The sequence below is a fragment of the Brachyistius frenatus genome, unplaced genomic scaffold (assembly GCF_029030835.1).
Source record: "Brachyistius frenatus isolate BFR_SWC_R1_liver_20210118 unplaced genomic scaffold, ASM2903083v1 Contig_11, whole genome shotgun sequence".
Taxonomy (NCBI): Eukaryota; Metazoa; Chordata; class Actinopteri; family Embiotocidae; genus Brachyistius; species Brachyistius frenatus.
This window is the reverse complement of record NW_027210610.1, coordinates 3,938,751-3,959,956: the sequence shown is the minus strand read 5'-3', so window position 1 is coordinate 3,959,956 and position 21,206 is coordinate 3,938,751. Positions and strand designations below refer to the sequence as shown.

Sequence of the window (21,206 nt, the reverse complement as noted above, 5' to 3'; positions counted from 1 at the left end):
TACAATTTATGGATGCGGCCGTGTGCTCGAAACGTCACAATCGTCCACTTCCTGGGTGTTCCGGTTCCTGGTATTCAGCATGCGGTGCGTTGCTGACATCTGCTGGTAAAAACACGAAACAGACTATCCTAAAAAGGATTAATCTCTAAAAAATCGCCTTGCACTCTGCTGTTTTCAATGCCTTACTGTCTGGCTGTGTGAAAATAGATTCCTCCATGTGAAAATGGAACCTTTATCGTCAAGTCACTGTTGGGGAAAAAAACTAACTCGCACGACAACAAAGTACCGTTCAAACTTGTTTTTGTATTTTATGGTCATAGCATGTCTGTTTATTTGCTTTTGTAACTCATGAGGTACATTACTCAAGAATACAACAGGCTACTGATAACTTACTTAACAATAAATCATGACTTGTCATTTTGGCAACACATTACTTTTACACAAACATTTAAAAAGTGCTTTAAGGTCTGATTACACAGTCAACCCTTTTCCCCTAAATAACTCCTTTTGAAATACACACAGACTGTTACAAAAATTGAGGCAAAACACAGTTTATACAAACTGAACAGTGAACTTGGTACAATCATACATTGGGGTCCTCTTCCCCTGACGTTTTAAAGAACAACAAACTTTGTCCATGAATGTAAAATGGCAGTTGTGTACTCATGGCTGTCCCTCCAGAGTTGTTGTTTCTTCGAACATACTGAGCAGATTCTTTGGTTCAAAGCCGGGTCGGGGTAACACCTCCTCTGTTCGGACCCAGTTGCGACCACGTTGCACTGAGGATTTGGCGGGTGAAGGGTGCAGGCTGGTGGGGGAGCCCGTGTGGAGCTCGGTGTGTATGGGGCTCGCGTTTGGTGTCAGTTTGTGGCAGGAACCATTTGAATGGATGCTGGAGGGCGTCTGAGCTCCCTTACAGGAGAACCAGTCACCCAGATTGGAGTGAGTGGGAGTGTGGGCAGGACTTTGATAATTGTGTATGGGTGAACCTGGGAGAGGAGTGGATGTGCTTTCTACAGACAGTCTGGATCTGATCCTGTAGGGGGGAAATAAAATATTAAGGAGGAAATCTAACAGAAAGAACACATTTAGCTGTAGGCAAAGGCAGAGGAAGCAGCCCAACAGCTATTTCTGTGGGTATTGGTACAAGACAGATGTTTTCAAGACATAACATAAAGCCAAAAAAATAAAAATAAAACATATTTATATGCTCTCGTAATTCAAAGTGAGAAATTCTCTTTTATGCCTTCAGGATAAAGAGCAGAGGAAACGAGATTGACAAGAACATCATCAAATCAACGCAGTGAGTCTCTACCTGTTTGAGAAGGTGGGGGAAAGCTGTGGGTCTGTGGGATACAGAAACAATGCGTCATCCTCTGGGCTCCCTGAGTCTGTGAGGGGCAGGGTTAAATCCCTGTCCCAGCTGTCCTTGGGAGGGGTGCAGGGCACTGGCTTGGTGCAACGGGGGAGGAAGTACGATTGAAAGGAGGAGAACAGTCTGCAGCCAAAGCTCACCACCAACTACGACAAAAAGAAAAACATAAACATACTTTTTTTTTTAACACTTCTATGTGTCAAGTTTGCATTACACAGTGTGTATTTTCTTTAAAGCCAGTCTAAATCTTGAGAGCCCTTTTTTTTTAGACAAAGACGCTTTATACTATATTATACTGTTAAATGTTTCTTTGCAAGCCGGCATGTTTAATACATTCAATTATTTACACTAAATTATTGTTTAAATGTTTTTTTTGTAAACGTTACCTGGCACATGGAGGCCAGAGTCAGCAGAGTTTCAGCAACCATGAGGTAAACGCGCCTCTTCCACCTGTGTTTCCTAACAGAGGGGAGGGCTAGAAGCTCCGAGACGGTCGGTCTCTCAGACGGGTCTGGGGCCAACATCATCCGTAGGACTGTCTGCAGCTCAGCTGACAGGCCTGCAAGTACAGAATGGAAACAGTAAAAACATAAATCATTTGAATACAGAAAATAGGAAGATTAAAATAAAAGTGGATCTTACCATTGGTGAACTCGGAGGGGAGATGGCCTTGTCTGAGCTGCTGCCATCCATCGCCACCGTTTGGAACCTCAATGTTACAGGCGAGCTCCAGGATAGAAACACCCAAACTAAAGAAAAAGGATTGAATGATATTTAGACACTAATTTAAATCAGATAAATCGCATACTTAATTTAGAGTATCATTTACTTTTCTCATTTAGGGAGGGTGTACCTGAAAACATCTGCAGCAGGTCCGTACTCCCCGTGGAGCAGCTCGGGAGCCATATACCTGGGATCTCCCTCCTGGCCATCCTCCTTCGCTTTGCCCTCTGCAGGCTCCGTACTCGTGTGTTTGAGCTCAAGCAGCAGCCCGAAGTCGCCCAGCTTCAGACGGCCAGACTCAGTGATGAGGACATTGGCCGGCTTGAGGTCCAGGTGAACAAAACCATGAGAGTGCAGGTGTTGCAGTGCTGAGAGGAGGTCGCACAGGTAGGCCCAGGCTGCGGGCTCGTCTGGTTTGACGTGTTTCAAACAAAAGCCAAGTTAGTACGTCTCAGGATGTGAGAATTTTCTGAGTACATCCATTAATTGTATTAAAACATCACAGCTAACATAATATTACATTTCCTTTTTTTTTTTGGACAGACCTGGGCCAGGCGGCTGGTTTTCAGCATAGAGCAGCAAGCTGGTGCTGCACAGCTCTGTCTGAATGTACAGTCGCCCACACTCCTCCCAGGCTGCCACAAAATTAAGGATGTGAGGGTGAGGACACAGGCGCTCGTGGTTCCGGGCTTCCTTCACACTCCTGTTCCTCTCACTGTTACCCCTGAAGCGTTGAGCGGAGCGCTTGACTGCATACTGCCGGTCGTCCTTGTTGCTTTGCACCTAGAAAAAATCCAGAAAAGGGCTTACTTTACATGTCATTTTAATATATACATATATATATATATATATATATATCCATAAATCTTTGTTTTGCTCACCTTGTAGACCTCTCCAAAGGATCCTCTCCCCAGCAGGCCCAAATTATTAAAGCACTGGCTGAAATAGGACTGGTGTTTGCTGGGATCATACACAGAACTTGGTGTGGGGGACTTACAAAGGGAAAGAGACAGGGGTGTCCAGGGGGATGGATGCTGGGGGAACATCCGGCTCAGAGGGGGACATCCCTTAGACGGTGGCAGTGGGGGCAGAGAGTGCGAGAGTCCGGCAGGGGAAGAGTAGGACGAGTTGGACGTAGACGACGAGGAAAACGGGAGACGGCGCTTTTTGAGGGAGAAGGACTGCTCCGCGTGGGAGAAGTGGGTCGGAAGAGGGAGAGTCACCCTGGACACTGTAGTTTCCACTGCGACGGACATAGCGAAGGGACTTTTTCCAGTTTCTCTCCTATGAGGACAGCGACTGCAAAGTTCAAAAGAAAACCTTTAAAACACGAGCAATCTCGGATGATAGTTCATATTGACACATCACTGAATATTTCTGCCCTCTTGATGCCCTGTCGATGTACTGGTGGTCTAAGATTATGGAGAACTCATTTTTCATATTAAAATGTATGAAATCTGTTCAGGCCAAAAACAAACAAACAAACAAACAAACAAAAAAAAAACATCTGTGTTACCAGCGAACCAGAAATGGTTAAAGGCTCTCTTTTCTGTCCATCTGGTCACACTTGATTTGTCTCTACTAAAGTCTTCAGCTGTAACACGTTGCTGTCACAGTTTAACGTCGTCAATTAACACTGAACACCAACAACTGTCACCTCCTCGGAACACACTCCGTCTAACGTTAACCAACAACAAACACAACACAACCCAGCTGCTCCAAGCTTTCCAACTAGCTCACAGCAACTGACAGTTTCCTGTTAAATAAAGTAGGAGACATGAACGCCTTCACACTGACCATTGTCGGAGGGACGGTTTCAACGACAGGGTCCCGGACAGCAGGGCTCGGACCGTCTTCTGTGTCGTCCCCCCCCTCCACCCAAAAACATAAACCCAACCTGCGGCTCCACACCCTTCCAACGTGTAAACTACCTCGCGCCAAATTCTGAAGCGGTGACGTAGGACGTGCGTACCCGCCTTCAGTGAATCGGGCGCTGCGCATCCACGTTGCGCAATATCCGCAAAAGCGAGCGGTGCAGTCTGGGGCTTTTCTGCTGCACAAACAGAGGGCTGGCGGAACTGGCTTAGCTAGCTGACCACTTGAGGATGGTAAACTTCGTCATTATTATCGATTCTTTTTGTGAGATTTGTGCTCGGATACAAACGCGGATTTAACGTTCGTTCACGAGTACTAACGGTATAATAACAAAACGACTCACGTCGGTTACACGAGATGTTGGTTTCACTTTGTTGTGTTTTTTTTTTTGTTGTGTTGTGTTGTGTTGTGTTTTTGTTTTTTTGTTTTTTTTTAAACCAGCTGGTTAAAGCTAAGTTTGCTACGTTAGCTTCGCCTTCTCATCTGCAACGGGGAGGTTGGGAGCTAACTTATCTTTAGCTCGGCTAACCTTGGAAATGATGTCACGTTGCCCGCAGCGGACTGACCACATCGGCCGGACGTACGTTGTTACCGTCAGACCGTCGACGTCTCGTAGTTTTAACTGTTAAGGCCTAAACATTTTTTGTTTTGTTTGTTTTTTTGGACTTGGAGGTTTCGGGGATGCTTTTCGTGTTGGTTAATTTCGCGTTAGCTCGGAGCTCCGCCCGCTGGTCAGCGTTCATTGTGATTCACGCGAATCAATGAATTGGCAGCATCCCTTCTTCATACGTCTGTATCCGGGAGAAACACACGGGTGAAAAACAAACTAACGCGAGAGCTTGTAGTGTGTAAGATGTCTCTTGCCAGCAAAAAAAAAAAAAAACCTCCACACACACTCGGGTGCGGGATCAACGACTTAAATGGCCTCCTGAGATGGTCTGTAGGATGAGGACCGGGTGACCTGGTCCACCGCAGAACAGGAAACCGTGTTTGACCAAATGCCAAAAGTCCTGATCTTGAAAGTGAAAACAAACCCAGATGCCACTGATGACGTATTTGACCTGTGATTGTGCGACCACTTTCTTTCAGGACGTGTTCTTAATGATCCGGCGTCACAAGACCACGATCTTCACAGATGCCAAGGAGTCCACCACCGTCTACGAGCTGAAGCGTATTGTTGAAGGAATACTTAAAAGACCACCCGAGGACCAGCGGCTTTACAAAGTGAGTTCACCGCCGTGTTTTATGGCGCCGGAGAGACGAATGCGATTTTGTTTTGTTGGAATACCTGCAATGGATCTTGGCATTCACATTTATAGTGGTTGTGCGTTACTTGTTTGTTATCGGGGCGATTCAAATATTCTTTGAAGATCCAACACGCTGTCTTTGTATGTGTTGAAGCAGACTTACACATGTTTGCTCCCGCAGCACTCGGGCGCAGCATCTAGCCACTATAGCTTCACTATAACCTTTTTGTTTTACCGATGTTTGGTGATTAACTTTTTAGTGGCAGACTAATGCATTTTAAATACATTTTGTAATGATGATAACCCAAAATGACATTAAAATTCACAGTTTAAGTCAAATAACTGCCCACCTTTCCAGATCCTCAGAAACCTTGTAAACCCTGATTAGGGGATTTTTGTTGTTGTTGTTGTTGTTGACATTTTCACTCTTGTCCCACAGGATGATCAGTTGCTAGAGGACAGCAAAACTCTGGGTGACTCTGGATTCACCAACCAGACTGCCAGACCTCAAGCCCCAGCTACAGTGGGTCTGGCCTTCCGTGTAAATGGTATGCTATTTGTTTGCTTCTCGGGATCAGAGACATGCTTAACCCTTGATAGTAGGTGACTCTGTGCAACAGCAAGTATTACCCGTCTGTCTGCTTCTTTTCAACCCCTTCTGGCTTTTCTGGTTGGGAAAGTATCACACAAGTCTCATTTCGAGGCTTTCTTCTTTTAATGACAGTAAATTATTGGCCTGATTGATGGAAAACACTTGTACTTTGTGCAGGTTAATCTGCATTGGTCTCTCTTAGACACTCAAGATTTGTAATTATTTGCTGCTGCAGTGCCTATTGTTATTATTATTATCATTATTAACAACTGTACCTCATCCATTCTTTTGCACTGTTAGATATTAGTCTGTGATCTTCAGTGCCATTATGTCTTTTGTAATGAAATCATGTAATTTCTGTATTGACTGTACTTCAGTCTGGTGTGTCTGCTTCATTCAGTGATATGCCTATATTTTGCAGAATTTAATAGTCTCCAGACAACATGACCGAGTTCAGCTTTGGCTGGCTAATTTTTTAGAGTGCTCTTAGGAAATAACCAAGATAGAAGCCTGAAGTACAACAGAAAGAGTTTTACCTACTTGGGATTGTGCCCGTTTCTCAAAATTCATCACAGAATCCTGAAAAAGTGTTATTGCTGCCTCTTATTCAATGATTTATTTCTGTACCACCTTACAAAATTGTTGCTGTGCTACAACTATGCAATTTAAATCATTCACTAACAAAATCTCAATGTAGGTATATTTCTCAGCTTGATGTCATGTTGTTTGAGAGAACAGAGAAATTGAATATATCCTGCCATTGTTTGTACTGGCTGACCATACTCTGTTATGGCATCACTCAATGAAGTGCTTTGTGAGCGACTTGAAGGACAGGTTAAATGCAATTTCAGCCTGAAACAATTTGAGAAATTAGTGTAAAGATGGATTTTAAACTGCATCTACGAATGTAGTTTAAATATGACCCACAAAGATTAGATCTCTTGTGGGTTTCACTCTGATGCCAACGATCACGTTTAACGAACATGCACACAAGACTCTTACTAGTGTTAAAAACATGTTGACGCTGTGACCAAAGTCCCTCTTGCCTTAAAGCTCTATTACTCCGAGGTCGAGTACATGAGCCAGACTAGTTCACTTTAGGTCCTTAATTTACTTGAGGAACAACTGGAGTTGATGCACATTCACCAAGATACACTTTCCACAGTAAATGTTCACTGCTGCAACCTTTGTGACATGAGTTATGTAGCCACCTTAAACTCTGCTGTCATGATGGAGCTCATGTTTTCCCGTCTCCTGTGCCCTCCAGATGAGATGTTCGAGCAGCTGCACATTGAGGCCTTCTCCAGCCCCCCAGAACTCCCTGATGTGATGAAGCCTCAGGACTCTGGTAGCACTGCCAATGAGCAGTCAGTGCAGTGATAGCAGGGAGAGGAAAGGAGCAATGGAGGGCAGGATGGAAGTGGGTGTGTGTGGATTAACTGCAGTGAAGAAATAGCGGGGTGGAGGATATGTAATATAACTTCAGTTGATGGATGGGGACATTATAGGTAACCAAGCCTGTCCATGTTACCTTCATGCTATCATCTCGGCATCCCCCCCAATTTACTTCACTATTTGTGTTCAAACTCTCTGATTTCCACATCACATGCGGTTCTGCTCCTTGAATTTGCTCTTAAGCACCAACTGGCTCAAACTTTTGAGTGAAGAAGTTGGTTTGGAAAGTATGATAAGTGTGCGTGTGCGAGTGTATGTGTGTGAGTTATAATTATTATCATTAATATTTTGGAAAAAGTGGAGGCATAGTTGTGTGTCACAGTGCTCTAGAAGTAACATGCATGGGTAAGAGTCCAGTGTCTGAATCAGCAAACTGCATGAACAAATTCAAAACAAAAGGCTTTATTTTCACAGCAGCAGATAGACCTACCACTGATAAGTTCCCATGGTCTGGTTCTCCCCGTTTCGTTGTACATTTCTGATTTGATTTCATCCCAGGAAAAAACTTCTTTATCATAACTTTTGTTGTTGTTGTTGTTGTCATTTTGTCTCTTCAGTATGTTTTACTTGTCAGTCCTTTGTTGTGTTTCATGCACTGAGACCAAAGGCAGGTACCTCTCGGACAGCAGAGGCATTTCTTGGTCAAAGGACGTTCTGTCTGTGACATACAGTGAACACAGGAGGAGCGTTTTTCTTGTGTTAAATGCATATATCACGTCACCAACATTAATGTGGCACTTTCCCCTAGTCACACAAACATAGCCTGTAACTGTGAGCTTGCTTAATTAAAAGTTTTTCCTGTTTTGTTTTTTTACTCCGCTGACTATTTTTTTTATTCGAAACACAAGTTTTTGTCAATATTTAATGATGAAACAGAATTTAAAGTGTTAAAAAAATGTGGGCATTTTGTCAGAGCAGACATTTTAAAGGGACATATTAGGAAAATTGGGGTAAAAAGGTGTCACTAATAAGATTTACAGTGGCACTGTCCACTGCAGGGGTGACAGTAAGCTCAATGGAATTCTCACTGATTTATGTCTTTGTTTTTGTTTTTTTTACTTTGAAATGTCCAAAAAAGGTCTACAGTGGAAATGGTATTTTTGCTGGGAATTTTAGAAGTTGAGGTGCAGCTTTTCTTTTCTAATTAAAAGTTTCACACTTTGTTTTTTGGAAAGGGAGATGCCATATTGTTTTAGATTTAGTGGCAAGTTACAAAATACAAACAACAAATCAACAATGTTTCCCACCATCCCCAGATCTCTCGGAGTCGCAAAAATCCCAGGTTCACCCACAGCAGTTGTTTTTGCACTGCAGACATTTTGCCTTGTACAACAGGAAAATCCACAGGTGGAATTAATAACACCAACGATGACTGGGTTTCATTTAGTCCTCCATGACAGTGAACCAGCATGCACAATGGCAGGACTTCCTCCATGTGGAATGCAGACATTACTAATAGACTTGTGCTTTTCTTGCATTGATATGACAAAACGTCTGCAGTGAAAAAGACCCATTAGGTTACTTGTGAATGTGTTTGTGAATTTGAATCACCACTCTCAACAAATGGCATCAACTCAGCCCTGCAGTAGTATTTAGAGTGATGGCCCCGTGTGACGATATACAGAATATTTTGAACACGTTTATTGTGGTACTCACACGGGGGATTTTCTAGATAAATAAATGTGTTTCATCCCAAAAAAATATCCAGAATTATCTGGCATACAGAAAATTTGGGGCTATAGGGTGTAATCCAGTCCATCTAGGGCCCTGGGTAGAATATACCCTCGGCTGTGTTTGCTGTATTTGATTGGAACTTGAGAGGTAAGAGGAAATAATAGATTCATATTTGGTTGTTAATATCGTATATTCGTATCATTGATTTTTGTTGTATGCAGCTGTTCCTCACGTTCAGCAAATTCAATGTAATGATGATGGGTTAGAAAATCCACTATCCTCATCATATATGATAATAATTTCCAAAGCTCAAGACCTTAAAAGCAAATATGACTTAGCTTTAGGGATTTCTGCAGACAGGGGTTAAGTACCAATGACTCTTTAAGTCGGATTTATGTATGGGCAATGTGAGAAGAAAAAAAAAATAGAACTTATCCTTTAATATTGCCACGAGGTTGAGAAAACCATGAGAAAATTGTTAAATCAGTCATGTATGTTTATTCAAATCAATTTAAAAGAACAATGGAAGACCTGAATGAATTAAACGCGAAAAAGCCCAGTCATCATTTAAAGATAATTACACGTATTTAAACTAATATTTTAGAACAATAAATTCCCGTCCACGACCCTGTTGATACGTTTATATGGGATGTATTAAAAGAAAGTGGAAATCCAAATGTTCTCCGCTTTTTAAATCGAGGTGTCGGCCCGCCCTTTGCGTTGCTGTCCTGTGAAGGACACCCTAATAGTATTTTTCTAAGTTCACGAGAGCATCGATGCAGCGGCGGCAGCGCGAGCGCGTCCAGTCGCCACTAAATCCTTAATTTTCTCTCCCAAATATGGAGCAGGAATGTCCAGGATGACGTCTCGTGTCCGGGGAATGCGGGTTTGTAACCACTTATTTAACTACGCCTTCTCCAGTCTGAGGTCCTGGTAGGCATTACACAGGAAGAGAGTCGTGTAGGAAAAAAAAAAAGAAGAAACGGGACGCCCTCCTCCTCCTCCTCCTCCTCCTCCTCTTCCTCCTCCGCCTCCTCCTCCTCCTCCTCCTCTTCTCTTGGCGGATAACGGTGTCCAAAGAAGTTATTCAGGACCGACACAGACAATAGCGCCGAGACTGTCCATCCAGCTTTGATACACGGCCATCACTTCTTATTAATGCTGCCCGCCTTGAGTCCCAAAGAGGAAACCAGTCGGCTGAGATCACATCATGGACGATTTGGGTAAGTAAGAGTGCTGCTCCTCGTTTTATGCTCTGAAACAACATGTTGAGATATCTGGAGGGGATCTGTGGGAAGGGGTGGTGCGCCCAAACAGAGGAAATAAGCTCTCTGTTGATTCTGGCAGTCACAGAGTACAGTTCCTTTCTCACAAGCACATCTAGGAGGCTCTAATATGAAGTTTTTATGTGTTGTTGTTGTTGTTGTTTTTTTAATATATCCTTTTGGGTAATAACATTTTATTGCAGAGAAAAGCAACAAATATGACGGACCTCTGTCAGAACATGGGTTTTCTGTTGTGATGTGTTATTATGATGCAGCTTTTTGTCTCCTTACTGTGTTAGAAAATAGTATTTTTACCCCCACGGGCCACACATGCACACATCCAGGTAACACACGAACAACATTATTCTACATCAGCCTCACCGCTTGCTGAGTTTTTTTCATGCACAGCCAGCAAATTCAATAAATTCTTTGTAAATTAGATTTAAAGGGATCCGCAGCCGGCCTTCCCATCCATTAACATTAACAAGTCGGGGATGGAGGGAAAGCCACACGATCTCCAACAGAGTGTCTCCCATTTCGAACGTCAACGAGTACTACAGCATGTGTCCAGCATCAGGGAGCATCTTTGATTGATGCAGAGGGAAAACTTAAACATTATGAGAAGCTGGGTCTTTGTGTTTGAGAATAGCTGTCGGAGAGGCCCTGAAATAGCCCAGGGCAGCGCAGCTATTTGGAAAACCCACAGAGTTCAGAGAAAATAGAAAGAGCTTTTTGCCTCAGCTGCCCATTAGCTCTCTCTCTCTCTCTCTCTCTCTCTCTCTCTCTGAGAAACTTCTCTTTTTTCTTGAAGTCCACCTCAGAAGTCAGGCATTTGTGCTTTTCAAGCAGTTACGAGGAGGAATGGCGAGATGTAGGCGAGCACATCTGGGCACATCTGGATCGGATTGCACGCAGTGAGACGAGAGAGTGACTGGGGCGAGTGTTAGTCAGGCCGTGGCCATGTTTGAGACTCTCGGTTTATGCTGTTGTCCAACAATGTTGTAAGTTTATGTATTGGATCTGGCGAGGCTTTCGGTGAGAGCGACCGCTTGTTAGAGAGGCATTCGGCCAAGACAAACAAGTCAGCAGGCAACTCTAAATATGGTCATAATTCCCATTGAGAGAAGTTCAACTCCTTATATGTGCAGTTCAGTCTGTTAGACGGTGTGTGTGTGTGTGTGTGTGTGTGTGTGTGTGTGTGTGTGTGTGTGTGTGTGTGTGTGTGTGTGTGTGTGTGTGTGTGTGTGTGTGTGTGTGTGTGTGTGTGTGTGTGTGTGTGTGTGTGTGTGTGTTAGAGACAGAGAGACACAGCAGGCGGGAGGAGGGCAAGTAGTATATGCACAAGATTCTCACCACATGGTCGTACCACAAGTGTGAATCATCTTGGACAGAAGTGGCCGCAGGGATGAGCTAACGCTGGGTTAACTGGTTATGTTGAAGTCCATCGTTTCACAGAACGTATCAGCACAGATAAAGTCGAAAAGAGGACTTCACCCACCAGAATACAAAACGTGCTTCAAACATTCACGAGTTTAATCGTTTAAAAAAAAAAAAAAAAAAAAAAAAAAAAAGGCAGGAGGAGTCAGAGAAGTTCCTTTATGGTGCTGCTTTAAATCAAATAAATGCGACTACATTAATCTTGCGGTGTCTCGACTGCTGTTTTCAAAGGGTGAACTTTGACCCTCAGCTCGCAAGTCAGCATGAACAAGAACTGCTTAAAGTGCTCAGAGAAACTTAGAAATTTCAACCGCTACAACTCCATCTAACAAAGAGGATCATGTGAAGTGACTGAAAGCCACTAAATGGACCTTTTGGTGACTTTACTTTTCCCACTCCATGTTCCCAGAAGTCACAAACCAGAGCAAAGTAAACTGGTTTATCTGAAGTGATGAGGGATGGACCCTAACTACATCAGGGATTTTCTAACCAGAGGTACTTTGTCTGCCATTGACAGGGTGTATGTTTATTCTATGTTAGAAAATAGAAGCTGTCATACGTGTTAACTTGAGTTCAACTTAGAAGAAAACTGGTTCTCATGCAGGCAGAAAATTCAAAAATCCATTTGGATACATGCTTCAACCATTCAGTTTGTGCCTCTCTTAAGGTAACGTGAAAACTTCGACAAAACGACACTTTAACAATTCTTAAACTTCCGTCATTTATTAAAAACTTTCTGTAAGAATATCCACTTTTATTTTATTAAAGGGTCTAATGCCACTTTCAGCATTAGGCTTGTTACCTAACGCTAATTTTACTATTCATTAAAGCGACCTCCTCGGCCTTTGAAAACCGTTATCCCCGGTGGCTTTCTCATCTCACGTTCACTTCTTTGAATTTATCTTAATGACGACTTACAGACTTGTAAAGAGTGTTTTACCTCTATTGTCCAGTTGTAATTAAGACGGGGAAACTTTTTCTGAAAGCTCTGATGTGTATGACTGAGGACTTAATAACACAGGAAAGCCAGAAAAACCCAAACAAATATGGGTGCCTCACATCATCAAAAGTTGTTATTAATTACACACATATAATGGATGTGGTGTTTTATTGTCAGTGAACAGTATTTTGACCACATTTTACCAAGTCTCCAATTACATAATGCCTATCTCTACCATCTGTCCCATGTGACATGAATGCTCTGTTAGGTTTGAAAAACCCCTTGATGATGTCATGGTTATTTCAGCTTGGTCTAGACTCCAGTTTTATTACAGACGGCCTGCATTGCCAATTAGAGCTATAAGGTTTGTACGATGATAAGGCTGCATTACACAGGGAAGTCTGTAGACACGTCAGGATTAAGTCCGCATATTTTGGTCTCTTGACTTTTTTTTTTAATTTTTTTTTTTTAATGTGCCTCTTGTAAGTCTAACAACTTTAAGGAAGTGAAATACAAAATCACCAAACTGCTCTTTTAATAGTGTTATTTTGTTTGAATAAAGGGTTATTTACACCGTTGATAGAATGACCTGATCTGCAGTCTACTGACCGTAAATGAATAGCGGGTGTATTATTTTGCTTTATATGTGCACTGCGAGAGTCTACTGGGAGTATTCTCCTGGTAAAAACTTCATCCAAAACAGCAGCCTCTCTGCTACGGCTGGGAGTTTGTGATCACTCATGTTAAGTCTTCGTACTCTGCTTTGGCCTCCCCTCGCACGTACACAGCGACTTGTCACCGCTAAATTATGTCATACAGCTGCAGACAATAACGCTTGAGAGAGTTTAGTTTCTGGACAGCCTCCACTTCAGCGTGAGTGTGTGTGTGCGGGGGGGAGGGGGGGGAATGGGGTGGTGGTGGAGTGGATTTAGATATCAGTTGCCAAACACTCTTCCTCCTCTGCTTCCTTTTCCACACTGGCATGTCTTGGATATGAATGCAGAAATGTTTTGTGTGTCCTAATAACTTCACAGTTGATTATCTCTGGGTGGTGCCAGCTCTGACTGTCTCCCTGTCGTCTGGCCGATCAGTGGCCGAGGACGCTCGTTGTCCTCAGTGTGCTGTGTGGGCTGATTTGTCACGCAGGCTGTCTGTCTCTCCTTAGGAGTGCCTGAGCCACCTAACTACCCTCTCAGTCCTCGTATTGTTGTGTTTGGTACGTAACTATCTGTGCATGCGTCTGTACGCGTCATCCGTCAGTATTATATCCTTCATTTAACTTGTCTGTCATCCAGCATGCTACGTTGCATGTTCCGTATCTTCATTCATCTTTAATGCCTCACAAACGACTTGATAACACCATCATGTACAACCATAGCAGTAGAGATGGACCGCCGGATCGTGAACTGTCTTTAATTCACATCACAAATCAAAGTTAAGCGAAACTTGGCCGTGGAACCAAACTTCGATCACTTCGTGCTCTCTTCCTTGCAGATGCTCTCCTTGCTGATCTGGAGAACACCGGCTCTCCTCTACCTCGGTGTCCCGTCCTGCTCACCTCTGATCCTCCACAAAATGCTGATCACGCCACCCAGGACACAAGCCAGGACCGGCCGCCACCACCCGCCTACACACCGCAGCAGGTGGAGAATCAGGGAAGCACTCAGCGAGTGTTCTCATTGTGCTGATCCTTTGTTGCTAATAAGTTTTTTAACTTGACCTAAAAATGTCTTCTTTACTACAACTTTGATTGATTCTCCATCTGTTTTTTCTCTCAGACGGTTTCTGGTGCAATGAAATCCACACAGAATTCCACCCCAGATAAATTATACAGGTAATGAACTCCTTCACAGACTTTTTTTTTTTTTTTAATTTCTTAAATTTGTAACCCCTGACTAAATAATTTTTTTGCCTAGTTAGAGGCCTCAATTTGGTTCAGAATATCACGAGTGAACACCTCATCAGTGTTTTGGGTCTTTCAAAGCCATGCACACTCCTTCAGACAACTCAACTGAGGCTGATCAGACTTCAGTTTGTGACTAGCTTCCTTCTCGCCCCATTGTTCTCCTGTCTTGTTTCCTTGTTTCTTCCTGGCTCTGGCCAAGCATCGCCCTGCAAAGCCTCTTACATCCAACCTCCGCTGGGAGCCACCTTGCCTGCATTCACCTACAGGCCCTTTGTTCTTGGTGAGGTTCCTCTTCAGGGTTTCGTCCAAGAAATCCTCTCAGGGGGTCTGTTAGCTCCTCACATGATGAATTGCCATGAGGATTTGAATATGATAGCTGGTCTCAAGGTGGCAACTTGGAAGTGCTGAGGGACTTGAGCTGTTTGTCCAAGTCCACCACTAGCTGCCGGGCCCTGGCGGGAGCCAAGATTCGTGCAGAAGTGTTGGCTGATGGTCCTGGCTGCTTTCCAGCTCAGAGGAAAGTGATGTCCTGCGCTGAGGGGAAAGACTCCGGCACTGATGGCTTCAGCAGTGACCCTGAGGACCTGATCATGGTGCCAACAGTATCGCTCCTCTCATAATACCTCGGGGCAGCCACTCGGGATGTAGTCTAGGGTTTTTATGCGCAGCTGCCGTGGCGGTGTTTGGCCAACATGTCAAGTTTTGACAGGCTACAAAGAATATTGTGCACCGCCGGGAAAAGGAACTTTAGAATATGTTGTCATAAAATCCATGAACTCAAACCAATTCAGTCAGATCATTCAGCTGAACATTTCTGTGAATAGTACCGACTATTTTTCACATTTAACATCAGAGAGAAAACGAGAGTAAATATCTGCCCTCAGCTAGTTAGCAATCACTTTGCTAATGAGTGTGTTTGGATCGTGAAACCTCTGTATCAGACAAAGGGAGTATTCTGCTCCCTAATAACTCATTTCTGAATGGACAGAGTTCAATAGTCATCAGTGATTCATGACAAAGTGTTTGTCATGAATCCAAGCGCATTAGTGGGATTAGGATAATTTTAATGATGTTGATATCGAACACCATCTGTCTTGTGTCTCCTACAGCACAGTGTGTAAACCGCGGTCTCCCCGCGCAGCAGATCCTCCTCCAGCCTTTTCTTCCTCCTCGCTGTTGGGCGGCGGTCTGAGTGAACTGGACCATCTGTTACAGGAACTCAACGCCACCCAGTTTAACATCACAGGTTAGTGAGTGAATGTGTGGTTTTATATCTCTGAGGTGAATCTTGTTCTTCTGTATGACTTTATTTTTGTATTAGATGAAATCCTGGCCCAGTTTCCGTCTTCTAAGAAAGATGAGCGGGACAAGATCAAGGACAAGGCTACAACCCCCTCGTCCAGGTACCAAATCCAATCAGTTTAGTCATATCTAAAGAGTCCATATTGTATTTAGGCACTGCTTTTCTAGTGAAGCTTCTGCACTGACAACTACTCAAAGGTCCACAGAAAGAAAGACAGAGTTATACGAAGACTTCTGAGAGGTGTGCACAGTTTGACAAAAGTTTTATAATAACTTGCATTGTGAAGTAGTTTTGCATCATACAGGGACATACTGATCTGCCAGAAACCTATTACAGTAGGGGTTTTAGTATGTCTATTCATGTCATTACAGCAGTATATGGGTGAAAAAACATCAGAACTAGTGGTACATTTGGGTCTGTTTTTTTTTTTCAGTCGTTACATATTAAAAGATAGACAGCTTGTTGAAGTTACTTGAAAGGTTCATTGTGTCGGATTTAGGGGGATCTGCTGGCAGATGGACTATCATATTCATAAATATGTTTTCATTAGTGTGTAATCGCCTGAAACTAAGAATCATTGTGTTTTCACCACATTAGAAAGAGCCCTTCATAACTACATAAGGAGCGAGTCCTCTTTCATTGTTCCATTTCTACAGTAGCCCAGAATGGACAAACCAAACACTGTTTCTAAAGAGGGTCTTTCTCAAAGGTACATTGTGAGTTTTTTTTACCACCAATAAAAAACATATTTTTTTTTACACTACAGGAGTGCTGCTATCAGTCTGACTTAGTCTTACTTTGATGGGCAGTCGGTGGCGTTATTGTACCAGTGTGGCGAAGATTGTACTAGAAAACTTGAATGCAGAATTAAAAATGGTTTTTAAAAAGTGATATGCAGATGAGACACACGATGCATTTTGGTTAGAAACGCTGAATGTAAACAAGAAAATCCTATATTAAAATTTCAGTTTTGAATTGACAGCTACCAACAATAACCGCTGCAATGACTCAGTTTGAAGAAGCATTTTGGGGGTAGATCAGAATAACTGTTGTATGTTGTGGGTTTATCTTTTGTATTCCAGCTCTGCGAAGCCTTCAGCAACATCAGCCACACTGGAACTGGACAAATTGATGGCGTCTCTGTCCGACTTCAGAGTCCAGAGCACAGTAAGAGTCCACAAAACAGCATGAACAAGACACGTGCATTTTTTTCAGCTGTTCATCCCCATCTGTTCTGAGCTTTAACACAGCTTGCTCTGATTCACGGAGGATTCAGGAAGACTTCATAATGACTGCCCTGTTACTGTGCGGCTTGGCCACAGCTCGTGGCTCCTGGTACAAATCAGTCACCAGAAATGGTTTGTAGATGAAAATTTGTCTTAGTGGAAACATTTTCCAGCTTCAAAAACAGCTCAGAGTTATAGAGCCACAGTTGGATAAGTGTACTGTAGTTGTTCCCCTTCTCAGTGAGTCAGCAGCCGTCATGTGAGCAGAGGAAGCTCTTCTGTCATTAGGATATAGTTTGGTTGCAGTGTGCAGTCCAGCTGTGTTTTATAAACAAAGCTGCACAGGACTATGGGAACCGTTTTACAAGGGACATCTTTCTACTGGATACTCCTGCCTCCATTATCACACGATGTCATGAGGGATTGTCATTATGTTTAGTCTACACTTCCATGCTCTTCGGAGGATGAAGCCTCGAGATTTTAGTGATCCCCTTATTGTCTGTATTCTGAGTTTTTACTTTTCTGGCTTCCCAACAACATTTTTTTTTTGATTTCAGTGATTTCAAGATTTTTCCAGTGCAATGATAAACTCCCGAAGAATTTAAACCCCAAAGACATGCCATATGTGCCGTCTCTGTGCTTTGTCTTCTCCCAGCCAGCTGCATCTGTCACTCCAGTGGTTACAGCACCGCAGCAGCAGCAGCCGCAGCCCATCGCCCCCCCGCAGCCCTCATCTGGAGGCTCATTGGACAGCATGCTGGGGCTCCTCCAATCAGACCTGAGCCGGCAAGGAGTTCAAACATCCTCGAAGGGAAACTGTTCAGCTTGTCAAAAGCCAGTAGTCGGACAGGTAAGTTATCAGAATAAATCTGGTCAGATAGGCACTGAAGTATATTAATCCTTATTCATACGATATGATAGCTGTGGCACATGACGAGTCCTCCAACCCATACGATCTTATAGGTCGTTTGTTCATACCCTCAACTACGATCCACAGGAGTGTTTCCTAAATTAACACCACTGGTTAGGTTCAGGGACAAAAAAAATGCTTGGTTTGGGGTCAAGAAAAGATGATGGCTTTTGTTAAAATGATGGCCATGTTGTGTTGAAGTTATTACTTTCTTGAAGTTACGTACGTTTTCAAAACCTGTCCAGAGTAGTTGAAAATGAAACGTGAATGCTGGTTTCCTGCACCCAACCCCCCCTCCTATCAACAAGGACAAACTCACATTATATAGACATCATTTGAACTTTGTCACTTATTGGGGATACCACTATGTTTTCATAATCAGCTGCTTGCACGCAGGAACCGTGTGAGTGATTTTGGCGGGACAGTCTCCACATGCTCTATCCACAAACTTAGATAGAACTTTCCAGTTTGAGTTCATCATTATTTCTGCCAACAATATCAATAACAATGATTTCCCCTTTCATAAAGAGAATGTTTTACTCTAATCGTCTGTTTGTTTGTTTGTGCAGGTGGTGACGGCTCTGGGGAAGGTGTGGCACCCGGAGCATTTTGTGTGCACTGAGTGTGAGACAGAGTTGGGCAGTCGCAACTTCTTTGAGAAGGATGGACGGCCGTACTGCGAGTCGGACTACTTCACTCTCTTCTCCCCTCACTGTGCACACTGCAACAAACCCATACTAAATGTGAGACACTTACACCTGAATGTGTCTCTGTTATATAACTTCTTTTGACATGACCAGCTCGAATCAATACCGTTTGGCTCTTTCTTCCTCTCGTTGTTTAGAAAATGGTCACCGCTCTGGACAAGAACTGGCACCCAGAGTGCTTCTGCTGCGTAAAGTGCAGCCGCGCCTTTGGAGAGGAAGGTAATGGGTGGCACTATATCCTGTCTGGATCCAACACACCGCTGTTAATGCTGACCTTCAGTGAGGTCCCACTTCACATGAAGTCCTCCGAAAACCTATCAAATATTTATAAAAAATTCTATTAATATTTCATATAATCACTGAGATGACATTACATGATGTGAAGTGAAAGGTTTGTTGTGTAGATTAATTATTGATTTTAACATCATGCCTGTCCTGTGTTTGTAATAACTAGCAATCTGTTCACATTAGTTTTAACAGTATTTTTTCTGCCACATGACCTCCTTAAAATGACATTTGTATAGTTTTCAAAATAAGACTTTAATGTCTCAGCCTACCTTGTGATGCGAAGGCAGTTCCTCCCTGCCAAGATGGTCGGGGAAACATTACATCTTTGTATTTTCTTGGCTTGAAAACGGCCAAATTTAAATTAGTACACGCTTTAAGACTAAATAAATAAAAGTACTCTCAACCATTAATATTCAGATCAATAAAACCTTAAAACATTACAATCAGATTGAAAGTCAATGTTCCACAAACCAGAGTCACATGGAGGAAAAGAGTCAGACAGTTTTGATCAATAGGCGTTGTACAGTAAATTTTACATTTATCAGAGGAAGTCATCTTGAACTGCGTAAAACTGTGACGATATCTTCCGCAGGTTTCCATGACCGTGAGGGCCAGCAGTACTGCCAGCAATGCTTCTTGACTCTGTTTGCCTCCCGCTGTCAAGGCTGCTCCCAGCCCATTCTGGAAAACTACATCTCAGCTCTTAGCTCTCTCTGGCACCCACAATGCTTCGTATGTAGGGTGAGTGTGGCAATCTTTACCATCATTTATTGGATTTCAAGGTGTATGACATTTAGTATGCCAGATCTCGTAATGTTGACGTATGTCAAAAATAATTCGCCCTGTGATTCAGGGTCAACTTCAAAATGTAATGACTTCCTCCTTGGCCCATGCTACACCTTTCTACTAAGTTTCATAAAAATCAGGCACGTAGGTTTCCTGTAATCCTGCTGACAAACAGACAAACAAACTGCACAGAAAAAATAAACTCCTTGGCGGAAGTAATAAAAAAATTGACATGTGAAAAGTACATTGACTGAATCTCTTTTCCTCTCGTCTCCAGGAGTGCTACTGCCCCTTCGTCAACGGCAGCTTCTTTGAACACGAGGGTAAGCCGCTGTGCGAGGCCCACTACCACCAGTCCCGTGGCAGCATGTGCCAGGCCTGTCAGCAGCCGATCCTAGGCCGCTGCGTCACCGCCATGGGGGCCAAATTCCACCCGCACCACCTGGTGTGTCACTTCTGCCTGAAGCCCCTGAGCAAAGGCTGCTTCAAGGAGCAGGAGAACAAGCCCTACTGCCACCCCTGCTTCATCAAACTCTTTGGTTGAGGACACAGCAGGACACCCCCCCCCCCCCCGAGTTCTCAGTTTGTTTTTCTATTTACGACGGGAGTGAGGGTGGAGCTGGTCTCTTTGTCAGTTTTAAGAATATGTGATTCAATAGAGGAAGGGGAAAAAGAGAGAATCATCCAAGCCAACTCATTTCTGTTTATTTGACTAAAAAGTGGACTGCATTTCGACAAGCAGTGTGAAAGAGAACTGTAGCTGTGGTTAGACAGACACAAAAGGATTTTTCATGTATGTAAATCTTTTAAATACTGTATTGATTCAAATTGAATATTGAAAATTTAGATCTTTTGCCAAAGGTAGAGTAAAACGTTGTATTAAGAGCAAATTTTTTGATTCCATTAAGAATTTGTAATGCTGTGCAAGGAAATCCCCTTTAATATATTTGCTTTATATTGCAAAAAGTATACATGTCACTGCAATTGCATCTCTGTATTTTATGCTGACTGCTATATATGTTTATGTGTAGCAAACTAAAGTATCATATGTTTAAAGTCAGATATTTTGCATTATTCATTCACTATTGCTCTATGCAAATTGCCAAAAACATCATTAAAAAAATGAATAAAATACAGGTGAACACAGCTTGTTTTGTTGGTTTGATGGTAAATGACTCAAAGGATCCATGAAACTGGACTGGAAAAACTTTGAAAATAGAAAATATCTTTGTTCTAATAAGTAAAAAATGTACTTCTTAAAATGAACTTAAAAAAAAAAATCGACATCGGAACCCATTGGTAGTAATTTGAAGTCTATACATTCCTAAAAACTCAAAAAACAGTGACGCTTTTGAAATAAATCTCTGAAGAAAGTAGAAACAACAACATCTGAGTGAACAGATGTAAAACAGGTGAAGAAAGAAATATAGGTTGCTATTGTTAGATGAACAATAGCATCTATGAAAATATATTCCAAAAGGTTATAGGGCAAGCTAT

General features: G+C 42.8%; 3 protein-coding genes across 4 annotated transcripts in view; 2 read left to right on the top strand and 1 right to left on the bottom strand.

The window, feature by feature from the left end:
* Positions 1-8,081, top strand: part of LOC138617029 (elongin-B-like) — a 247,018-nt gene extending 238,937 nt beyond the window's left edge. Inside the window, exons 2-5 of the mRNA XM_069691679.1 lie at positions 4,172-4,206; positions 5,063-5,197; positions 5,660-5,768; positions 7,080-8,081. Coding sequence (XP_069547780.1) covers positions 4,204-4,206; positions 5,063-5,197; positions 5,660-5,768; positions 7,080-7,192 — 360 coding nt within the window. The 5' untranslated portion in view covers positions 4,172-4,203 and the 3' untranslated portion in view covers positions 7,193-8,081. The remainder of the gene's footprint in view (positions 1-4,171; positions 4,207-5,062; positions 5,198-5,659; positions 5,769-7,079) is intronic.
* Positions 296-3,968, bottom strand: pkmyt1 (protein kinase, membrane associated tyrosine/threonine 1). The gene is made up of 8 exons (XM_069691650.1): positions 3,896-3,968; positions 2,980-3,397; positions 2,644-2,881; positions 2,229-2,508; positions 2,018-2,124; positions 1,762-1,934; positions 1,316-1,521; positions 296-1,036 (listed from the first exon to the last, which is right to left on the bottom strand). The coding sequence occupies exons 2-8, from the start codon at positions 3,352-3,354 to the stop codon at positions 664-666; spliced, it is 1,752 nt and encodes a 583-aa protein (XP_069547751.1). The 5' UTR covers positions 3,355-3,397; positions 3,896-3,968; the 3' UTR covers positions 296-663.
* A 94-nt stretch (positions 8,082-8,175) lies between the features above and the next one.
* Positions 8,176-20,855, top strand: LOC138617012 (transforming growth factor beta-1-induced transcript 1 protein-like). Of its 2 annotated transcripts, XM_069691652.1 has the most exons (12): positions 8,176-10,164; positions 13,749-13,799; positions 14,078-14,226; positions 14,362-14,417; positions 15,599-15,735; positions 15,811-15,892; positions 16,875-16,959; positions 17,674-17,868; positions 18,498-18,671; positions 18,773-18,854; positions 19,516-19,664; positions 19,987-20,855. In XM_069691652.1, the coding sequence occupies exons 1-12, from the start codon at positions 10,152-10,154 to the stop codon at positions 20,251-20,253; spliced, it is 1,440 nt and encodes a 479-aa protein (XP_069547753.1). In that variant the 5' UTR covers positions 8,176-10,151; the 3' UTR covers positions 20,254-20,855. The 2 variants fall into 2 exon arrangements, with proteins under 2 accessions (XP_069547753.1, XP_069547754.1); XM_069691653.1 differs by lacking the exon at positions 13,749-13,799.
* Positions 20,856-21,206: the final 351 nt, after the last annotated feature.

What these genes read in the sequence shown, in the direction of transcription:
- pkmyt1 (XM_069691650.1), bottom strand. Translation starts at nt 3,354, where the DNA reads ATGTCCGTCGCAGTGGAAACTACAGTGTCCAGGGTGACTCTCCCTCTT. An exon ending in AAACCAGCCGCCTGGCCCAG is followed by an intron (nt 2,509 to 2,643) that starts GTCTGTCCAAAA and finishes ACGTCAAACCAG; the next exon opens with ACGAGCCCGCAGCCTGGGCC. An exon ending in CTCTGGCCTCCATGTGCCAG is followed by an intron (nt 1,522 to 1,761) that starts GTAACGTTTACA and finishes TTTTTGTCGTAG; the next exon opens with TTGGTGGTGAGCTTTGGCTG.
- LOC138617012 (XM_069691652.1), top strand. An exon ending in ACCCCAGATAAATTATACAG is followed by an intron (nt 14,418 to 15,598) that starts GTAATGAACTCC and finishes TGTCTCCTACAG; the next exon opens with CACAGTGTGTAAACCGCGGT. An exon ending in ACTTCAGAGTCCAGAGCACA is followed by an intron (nt 16,960 to 17,673) that starts GTAAGAGTCCAC and finishes GTCTTCTCCCAG; the next exon opens with CCAGCTGCATCTGTCACTCC.